Source organism: Nerophis lumbriciformis, linkage group LG03 (assembly GCF_033978685.3).
Source record: "Nerophis lumbriciformis linkage group LG03, RoL_Nlum_v2.1, whole genome shotgun sequence".
Lineage (NCBI taxonomy): Eukaryota > Metazoa > Chordata > Actinopteri > Syngnathiformes > Syngnathidae > Nerophis > Nerophis lumbriciformis.
Window position 1 is genome coordinate 59458830 of NC_084550.2, and position 11171 is coordinate 59470000.

The window sequence follows — 11171 nt, forward strand, 5'->3', positions numbered from 1 at the left end:
CTCATCTACCAACCTCTTTTAGCTGTCTTATTGACACCTACATGTCCCATGTTATGTACCACAGAACTTTTGGTACATAATTTACGAACACAAGCGTTAGCAAATGGATGGATGGATGGATTATCATCATTGAAAATGTAAAATTCTATAACATGCATGCAAAGACGTCAGAAAACGTTTCCCATTTGGCAGGTCTATCCTGTAGCCACGCCCCCTTGTGTAACCGTAATATACTTCCTCTGTTTACAATCAGTCACGTCAAAAATATACCTTTTCACTGCTACTAATAATACTGTAGAACATGGGTGTCAAACTCATTTTAGCTCAGGGGCCACAAGGTGGTACATTTTTATCCAAGTGGGCCAGACTGGTCAGATCATGGCATAAAAATAAAGACAACTTCAGATTGTTTTCTTTGTTTTACTATATAATAAATAGAACAAGCAACTTCTGAAAATGTACATATTAAAAATAATCTTCTTGGAAATAGGGCTGGGCGATTTATCGATATACTCAATATATCGCGGGTTTGTCTCTGTGCGATATAGAAAATGACTATATCGTGATATTCGAGTATACGATCTCACGCAGTTGCTTTTAGCTGCAGGCATTACAGTACGGGCTCTTCTCACTCTTTCTAGTCTCTGCTTCTCACAGAGACTTAAACAAGCACACCTTCTTACATACGTATACGCCCTCGCAGAGCAGAGAGGTAGCAGCATGGGTAACGTTAGCTGTGGTGCGAGTGGTAATACGAGAGAAAGAAGGTGTGAATCTGGTAACAAATGAAGGAAGAATTAATTTCCAAGAAAACAACACAGGGTCCATCGTTTGGCGGTGGTTTTTGGCGTCAAGCAGGAATATGTCGAACAGACAACCGTAATATATCAAGTATGCGGCAAAAGCGTTGCTACAAAAAGTAGCATTACTGCTAATATGTAGCATCATTTGAAAAGTCACCCGCTAGAGAATTAAGAGTGCTTACTCCGCATGTCAACATCTCCGTTCGGTGCCACACAAACAAAATGCAGAGGCAACCATTTCCACATCAACACCGTATAAATAAAATAGTCCATGACATAAGGAGATAACGTTCGCAGGAACCTACCGCATTGCACGATTGCACCAAGAAAAATTTGTAGTTTGTGAACCCGTTCTCAAACAATGGCAATAAAAACTATTCTGATTCTGATAGCAAAGGACGTACACAATTTGATTTCCTATTATGCAGCTCATTTTTATTTGACAGTTATTGAAATATCTTGTGTGAAATCATGCACAAAAGTGCACTTTATTTGTTTTAAACTATTGTAGTGGCATTCTGTACAAAAAGTGCACTTTAATTTAGTGCGGTTTTGATTTGTCATCTTAGTGACATCATGCACAAAAGTGCACTAATAGCTTGTTTTAAAATGTCTCTGACAATCTTGCACTGTTTTGAAATGACATGAATGTTTGTGCCACTGCTTAATAAATACAGTTTGGGTAAATTGACTTAGTTGTGATTTCCATCTCTGCATGGAAGTTTAAAATGAGCATATATTAATGCAGTATGAACAAGAATATTTTAATGTAGACACATTGAATCATCATACTGGTGTGATTATATGCATCAAGTGTTCATTCAAGGCTAAGGCAAAATATCGAGTATCGTGACATGGCCTAAAAATATTGAGATATTTAAAAAAGGCCATATCGCCCTGCTTGGAAATACACTTCAAGTTAGTTGAAAATTTTGAAGAAAAAATAGGAGCAGTTTAAAAAACACAATGAAGAATAAAATGGACTTGGACTTTGTCTCAGTCTATCTACAAAACCATTAAACTTTAAGTCATGATCATCTGGGTTTGAACAACATATACAATAAATAATAAATAAACTCCTCAATGTGTCAAATCCTTCATTTGCTATTTTCACGTATTAATCTTGTGCTAACTCAACAAACTGAGGTAGAAACTATTCAAAAGGGTTGAGTTATACTCCGCGTACACTTTTCTCTTTTTTGACATTTTCGGAAAAGAGGGTACCAAAGCACAATGTGTTTGAAGCAGACGACGTAAAACGGCAGGTTTAACGTTTTGCTTGCCTAACAGAATTGTTACTGCGACATCCAGTGGACACATTTAGAATAACAGTTTCTTTAATTAAAAACTACAGCTCATTTTTATACTTACCAAACTTATCTTGCGGGCCAGAATAAACCTGGCCGCACATTTGACCCTCCTGCTCTAAAATTGCAGATGGTTCGGAATTAACAGTGTTTGGATTGTTATCATCCATTAGCAACAAAGTGGAGAACCGTCGACGTTGTGGCACGGAGAGCCAACGGCGGCGACAAGTAAGCTAGCTTGATAGTTAGCTAACTAGGGAGCTAATTTCGGTGCTCCTGATTGTCTCCCCGTCCTACAACTTAGTGTGGCGTTTAGATCATACTTTTATTGTTATTTCATTAGAAAAAGGCGGGAATGCCATTTTGACACGGAAATGAGTGTTTAAAACCGAAGGTTTTCTTGTTTTCACGGAAATTTCACATGCCTGGAACTTACCTGAGACATTGATGGAGGTGCCTGCGTCGATGATGCCGCTATTTGGCCGCACGCAGTACCGGCGTGGCGCGGTCGTCTTCACCTTGAAACACACATTCCTGTCTGTAGGGTTGGAGAGCTTGAGATTTGTGGTGACCACGTCGGAGAATGGACCTATTGAGAGAGACAACAAGCACTTATAAACAACCAGTCAACATGTTCCGGCTGTTAAAATGTGTATTATTATTTTTTCAACCATCACTCCTATCAGTTGCCCCCCAAAATGTTACTTTTTCTGGAAGAAGTAAAAAATCGAGACCTCAGACAAAAATGCATAATGTGGCAAGAATGTCATTACCTAATAAGCAACCTAATCCAATCACTCTAATGCCATTCCCCATATGCAATTAACAATGGACGATATGGTCTAAAATCCATATTGCAATATACGTTGCAGCCACAATACACATAATATCTGGCATATAAATTATAACAAACATTTCAAAACAGCTTACTGGCTCCTTTTGGCAGCTGACCTGGATGTTAACATATTGCATACATTTCAGTTTTTCTCAGTGTTACTCTGTGTAGCTGTTGTATTATTCTCTCTCAAGACTGGTATCAAGTTACCATGTTTTCGGACTATAGGGCGCACGATGAACATGTCTATTTTGGTCTATTTTCATACACAAGATGCACTGGATTGTAAGGTGCATTAAAGGGGTCATATTATGATTCTTTTCTACATTTAAAACTCTTCATTGTGGTCTACATACCATGTAATGGTGGTTCATTGGTCAGCATTTTGCATAAATGATGTTTTACAGACCGCAGGGTTTCCCCTCAATGTAACTGAATATGGCTCACCGCCACGGCAATTATTGTAGCTGCCACACTTTGAAAATAAAGTTTTTTTAATGTGAAAATTAAGTTATATAATGTATTGTAGCCTCCAGAAGAAGTCAGACGCTATTTTTAACTTTTATTGCCAATCTTAGGCTTACAAACGGCACAATTCCAACAGGTTTTACCTCCCATGCATACACTTTCGTCTCCGTGCTTCCTCAGACACACATCCTACCCCAATCCGCTTTCGGGCATGGACAATGTGTTTGTGATCATGGGAAAAATTAACATCAAATAAAAAACACAAAACATTACCGCCAGCAGATTGTTACAATATGAATGGATATACATACTAGGGATGTCCAGATCCGATATTTGCCAAAAATTGCGTATCGGCAAGGCATGGGAAAATGCCGATCCTGATCCAGTTTAAAAAAAAACTCTGGTCCGTGTTTTCCAACGCACCGATTTAAATAATACATTCCACTTTTCTGCTGCTCCGTAATTTCCGTTCCGCATTTTCCAGCACACCTTCAACACATCTGTGGATTCTCACGCAGTTGCTTTAGCTGCTGGCATTACACGACCGGCTCTTCTCACTCTTTCCTGTGTCTCCCTCTCACAGACAGCAAGTGCACCTTCTTACACACGTCACATACTGTCACGACATACGTCACATACTGTCACGTCATACGTCACATACGTATACGTCCTCCCCGAGCAGAGAGGTAGCAGCATGGCTAACGTTAGCTGTGATGCTAGCGCAGCCGTGCGAGCAACGCTCCCTCTAAGGTGCTCGCCTGTGCAATTGCGCACAGTTTAAGCGTCCTCTGCGCATAGCAAATCTATGCCACGCACAAAATCAAATTAAAAAATAAGCGCATAACAATTTTCGACACACGGACACGACAGAGAAAACAGTTTTCGTCGTCATTGTTCAAATATTGTGACGTCTGTCGAGACGCTTATCTCCATTCGGTGCCACACGTCCACACCATCAAAAGGCGAGGCAAAAATTTCCACATCAACACTGTATGAAAAAATTAGTGATTTTTTTAGTTGTGATTTCCTTCTCTGCATGAAAGTTTAAAAGTAGCATATATTAATGCAGTATGAAGAAGAATGTTTTAATGTAGACATGCAAGCCTTGAAAGAACATTTTGAAAATCAAGACTACATTTCCTGCAAATGGGTGCATTTCTACCCTATATTTTAACTTTAGATTTATTCTCATATCAAACTCTTTTGGCTGTCTTTTTGACACTTACATCAGGCGCCCCCCTCCACACCCCGGATTGTAAATAATTTAAATAATTCAATGTGATTATCTTGTGTGATGACTGTATTATGATGATAGTATATATCTGATAGTATATATCTGCATCATGAATCAATTTAAGTGGATCCCGACTTAAACAAGTTGAAAAACTTATTCGGGTGTTACCATTTAGTGATCAATTGTACGGAATATGTACTTCACTGTGCAACCTACTAATAAAAGTCTCAATCAATCAATCAAAACACATAGAATCATCATACTGCTGTGATTATATGCATCAAGTGTTCATTCAAGGCTAAGGCAAAATATCGAGATATATATTGTGTATCGCAATATGGCCTTAAAATATCGCAATATTAAAAAAAGGCCACATCGCCCAGCCCTAGTTCAATGATGCCATTTCTGTTTGTCATGTATAATTTTGTCTATTTTGTGTTTATCCTTGAATAAACAGGTCAGTTTCTTGTTACCAACCATTGTGTATTATTCAAACTCCCCTAATTCAGCTGGCTAGTTGTTATCAAGAGTACTAAAACCCTTTTCAACATGATTCTGACAACTAAGTAGGCTAAATAACTTTAAACTTTAATACATGCTCGGATAGGCCAGTGTCGGTCAGTATCGGTATCGGATCGGAAATGCAAAAACAATATCGGTATCGGATCGGAAGTGCAAAAACCTGGATCGGGACATCCCTAATACATACTGTATATATAGCCTATTATGTGTGCGCTATTGACAAGTGATGCACCGAAAACTATGCAACCGAAAAAATACTTTGTACACCGAACACAGCGCTGCCGAAACCGGATGTTAACAAGACGCATCACGATTGTCTGGAGCGTAGTCAGCATGTCTGCGATGTGGACGTATCTTTAATGTATATCAGATATCACACACATCGAGCAAAAAAATTTGCAAATATTAAGAGGACAGTGGCGACTTTTAAATAAAGTTAAGTTAAAGTACCAATGATTGTCACACACACTAGATGTGGTGAAATGTGTCTTCTACATTTGACCCATCCCCTTGTTCACCCCCTGGGAGGTGAGGAGAGCAGTGAGCAGCAGCGGTGGGCGCGCCCGGGAATCATTTAGGTGATTTAACCCCCAATTCCAACCCTTGATGCTGAGTGCCAAGCAGGGAGGTAATGGGTCCATTTTTATAGTCTTTGGTATGACTCGACCTACCGATCTCAGGGCAGACACTCTAACCACAAGGCCACTGAGCAGGTTAATAAAAAATAAAGTCCAACTAGAGCAGCAATGCGAAGCAAGTGTGTCGTCATGCTTGCAGCAGCTGTCTTTACGTCAGGGACATCAGGGGACAGAAGTAGAGTCTCTAAACATGAGTACATTCTATAAGAACACCAAAAAAAGATGCTAGTTTTGTTGCTGGTTGTTTTTAATAAAAGTCATTAAAAGTCTATAGACACTTGAAAAAATCTAATCATCTGTACGTATATATAATAAGTAGGAAGAATTGAAAATAAGGTAAAACTACATAAAAATATATGTTAATAATAATTAATAACAGATTTGGATGTATACATTCTTGATGACACTGGCTGCTACGGACTCATTATGAAGATATATATATATATATATATATATATATATATAGATCTAGGTCGAGATATATCTATAAATATATATATAGATATAAACATACGAGGTAGATCACCTCGACTTGCTCCCTTGATAAGGAGCTCGCCTGCTGAAAAAGTGTGGGCACCCTTGCTCTAAATGGACCAGGGGCTCCATATATTAGGCATCTGTACCCACAAAACGGACGTGAGAATGTGCGCACCAGTCCGGAAACTTCATAGGGACTGTAAAAAGGTGACACATTGCGCTCCAAAGTGCACAAAAGTGTGCGTACAGTAGGTTTTATGAATCTGGAATATTTTTGTACAGACGCAGACTTTGGGTTTCTGCCGTAGAAAGACTTTTAGTTATATAGATGGGGTCTCATGTCCGTTAACCAAGCTACTCTCACACAGTTGAGGACTGTACAGGAAGACAACTTCAGAATTAGCATCGGCTTCCCAGATACAATTTCATCAGCTCAGCAAACACCCAGCGCGACAAGACACGTACTTCTCCAACTGAGTGAAGGACGGGCTGCAGGTGACTTTCAGACCCCTGACAGGCTTGGCTTGACATCTAAAAACTGTCGAATGCAAAGGATACACCACAGTCTACTGTAGTATGCAGCTGGTCTGCTATTTCCTTCATGTTACGGACTTAAAATAAACAAAACAATTTATTTATTTTCTAATCACAGGGCATAATACAACAAAAAGGGTTTTACTCCTAATATTTGCAAGAATGGCTGCCTGTTCACAACATGGTGCAGTCTAACGTGGAGTAAAGGCATGCGAAGCCAGTGATTATTTTGTCCAGCACTGCTATTGTCTGGAATACCAAGTATGCACTAACTGATTGGCTGACATGCGTCTGTTTACATCAGGCAGGCCCGAAAATACAACAGCCCCACTGCAGCTGTGCACTAGCACAAAGGGTCACTACAACTCACAGACGTAAAAGTCGTTATTTAGGGCAGTGGTCTCCAACCACCGGTCCATAACGAATTGGCTACCGGACCACACAGAAACATTAAATAATTTGTAAACGGACACATTCTCTCCGACTTAACTTTCACCTGTCCCACTGGACACACCAATAAGCCACCAATGTTCATAGATGTATAATAAAACCCATGGGAAGTCACCATTTTCAAACATGTGTTATATCTTTGTTACATGGGACAATGCACATCTAAAAATGTAAATGTGCTAGATTGTAGCCTAAGCCTAGTCATACAACAAGGTCCATGAAAAGTTAACTTAGACTGCAACTACATCAGACATAAACAGTACAATAAAATACACAGACTGAGATTTAATACTGTAATACAAAATGTGTCATCCACCCAGGCCTAACAATGGGAAATGACACAATATGTCACTGCATACAGTACAGGCTAAAAGTTTGGACACACCTCTCAAGCTCATTGATAAAGCAAGAAATTCCACTAACCAACCCTGATAAGGCACACCTGTGAAGTGAAAACCATTTCAGGTGACTAACTCTCGAAGCTCATGGTGAGAATGCCAAGAGTGTGCAAAGCAGTAATCAGAGCAAAGGGTGGCTATTTTGAAGAAACTAGAATAAAAAACATGTTTCATTTCATCTTTTTTTTTTTTTTTTTTTTTAAGTACCATATTTTTCGGACTATAAGTCGCAGTTTTTTTCCTAGTTTGGCCGGGGGCGCGACTTATCCTCAGGAGTGACTTATGTGTGAAATTATTAGCACATTACCGTAAAATATCAAATAATATTATTTAGCTCATTCACGTAAGAGACTAGACGTATAAGATTTCATGGGATTTAGCTATTAGGAGTGACAGATTGTTTGGTAAACGTATAGCATGTTCTATATGTTATAGTTATTTGAATGACTCTTACCATAATATGTTACGTTAACATACCAGGTACGTTCTCCGTTGGTTATTTATGCCTCATATAACGTACACTTATTCAGCCTGTTGTTCAATATTCTTTATTTTAAATTGCCTTTCAAATGTCTATTCTTGGTGTTGGCTTTTATCAAATAAATGTCCCCCAAAAATGCGACTTATAATCCAGTGCGACTTGTATATGTTTTTTTCCTTCTTTATTATGCATTTTCAGCAGGTGCGACTTATACTCCGGTGCGACTTATACTCCGAAAAATACGGTACATAACTCTACGTGTTCATTCATAGTTTTGATGCCTTCAGTGACAATCTACAATGTACCGTATTTTTCGGACTATAAGTCGACGTTTTTTTCATAGTTTGGCCGTGGGTGCGACGTATACTCCGGAGCAACTTATGTGTGAAATTATTAACATATTACCGTAAAATATCAAATAATATTATTTATCTCATTCGCATGAGCGACGAAGCAAATGTCCGCAATCGTCACACACACGTCAGCAATCGTCACTCACACGCCAACCAATAAAAATACGGCGGGGGGCGGGTCATGGCAGAAGTGCATTGTGGGTTTTGGAATGCTAACTGCTATATGCTATACGCTACTGCCGGAGCTATTAAAATAGATCACAACAACAATCGCGGTAACTTATAAAAACTGGGAAGGACTGAACTAAAATGGCACCGAAAAGGAAATCATATACTGCAAATTACAAGCTGGACGTAGTGAAATATGCACCAGAAAACGGCGACGGACCAGCAGAAAGAATGGACGCTAGCAGGGCATACCAGGAGCGACACCGAGGAGAAAGATTTCATGGGATTTAGCGATCGGGAGTGACAGATTGTTTGGTAAACGTATAGCATGTTCTATATGTTATAGTTATTTGAATGACTCTTGCCATGATGTGTTGGTTAACATACGAGGCACGTTCTCAGTTGGTTATTTGTGTGTCATATGGCGTACACTTATTCAGCCTGTTGTTCACTGTTCTTTATTTATCTTAAATTGCCTTTCAAATGTCTATTCTTGGTGTTGGCTTTTATCAAATACATTTCCCCCAAAAATGCGACTTATACTCCAGTGCGACGTATATATGTTTTTTTTTTCTTTATTGTGCATTTCCGGCCGGTGCGACGTATACTCCGGAGCGACTTATAGTCTGAAAAATACGGTAAATAGTCATGAAAATAAAGAAAACGCATTGAATGAGAAGGTGTGTCCAAAATTTTGTCCTGTACTGTACACTAGCAGCCAAATTAAGAGCCTTTGTAACCCGTTTCAGACTCACTACTGAAAGAGAAGTTGTCTCGTATTTTGACTATTGTATTTAATGCCAATTCTTCTTTGAATGCAATAACAAACGTATGTTTATAAACACAACAATAACAACAACAATAGAGCAACATCAGCAAATATGACATGTACAAATATGATGGTAAAAGTGATAGCAAATAAGCAGTTAGCGAAAATAAAAAATAATACAGAAATGACAGAACATTATTACACTACAAATGTAGCAATACAAATACCAATAGAAATAGCGCTATTGATAATGAACAATACCAATAATTGATCTCTATTATCAACAATACAGTTGTTTTTTTATATATCAATCCATCTTTGCACTTACACGGTTTGTTGTACGACGGCCTCTGTAGTGTATTTCCGGAAAGAGGGGCGGGCATTGCACGCTAGCTGGTGTAGATGTTGCTAAAGTTTTACCATGAAGGACAAAGAAATACAGCCAGCCCTGTGCACTTCGGGTTCTGCAATTTTCCCGGTAAGAGGGAGCATGCAGGGTGCAAAAATCCACCAGATGAAAAGCAAGTACCATACATTTCGGACTATAAGCCGCTACTTTTTCCCATGTTTTGAACCCCGTAGCTTATAAAACGATGCGGCTAATTGATGGAATTTTCTTCGCTGACGGCCATAATGCAAATAGTTAAAAAAAAACAAAGACACTGATTAGGTGTGTTATTGTTGGTGCTATGGAACCATCTTTCAGACAAGTTCGCTCACTGCAGGTGCTGCAGTGTTGCTTTGCCCTTTTGTTGAGAATGAACTTTTAACCCGAAGTAGAAGTGCCATTTAGTCTTCTGGTCGTCCATCGTGTTTCTACTATTATGGAGTCTTCATTCATCACTTCAAGCAACGTTTGTAAGTTTTACAATGAAACTAAAACAATTGATACTAAACAGTCCCATGTGTGATGTCTGTAGGAGTGTTTTCATGCATATTTGTACGTGCTAGCGTAATGTAATCAAGCGAGTGTTGTTTGCGTTAGCCAATATGCTAACACGTTTACGAGTGCCTGTGTTAGTATTATTAACTTACACTAGCATTCTTTTTGTACCGTTTGTTTCACAAATTCCTCAGTAAATTAACCAAAACGCCACTGCGGAGTTATTGAGTCTGTTTAGCTGATAGGCGAGCTAGCTTCCACAGCTAGCGGGTCCATGACGATGTTTGCTCAGCCGTTTTACAGGCACTGTTTGGAAACAATTAAAAAGGTATGTAAATGAACATTTTCAGAATATTTCTGTGTAAATAACTCATTTCAAAACGTATATACCTGCAGATTATAGTCCAGTGCGACTAATATATGGGGAAACTATTTTATTTATTTTTTTACTAAAATTTAGTCCGGAAAATACATTAATCCTGCATTGTGCAGAAATACACAAAAAATACGAACCTGCAGTGTGCAGAAATACACAAAAAATACCAACCTGCAGTGTGCAGAAACACACATAAAATACAAAGCTACAGTGTGCAGAAATACACAAAAAATACAAACCTGCAGTGTTGAGAAATACACAAAAAATACAAACCTGCAGTGTGCAGAAATACACAAAAAATACAAACCTGCAGTGTGCAGAAATACACAAAAAATACAAAACTGCAGGGTGCAGAAATACACAAAAAAATACAAACCTGCAGTGTGCAGAAATATACAAAAAAATACAAACCTGCAGTGTGCAGAAATACAAATAAAATACAAACATGCAGTGTGCAGAAATACTCCAAAAAACA

General features: G+C 38.7%; 1 protein-coding gene across 1 annotated transcript in view; it reads right to left on the bottom strand.

Moving 5' to 3' along the window:
- Positions 1 to 11171, bottom strand: part of vapb (VAMP (vesicle-associated membrane protein)-associated protein B and C) — a 35933-nt gene that overhangs the window by 21914 nt on the left and 2848 nt on the right. Inside the window, exon 2 of the mRNA XM_061940186.2 lies at positions 2547 to 2699. Within this exon, the coding sequence (XP_061796170.1) occupies positions 2547 to 2699 (153 nt within the window). The remainder of the gene's footprint in view (positions 1 to 2546; positions 2700 to 11171) is intronic.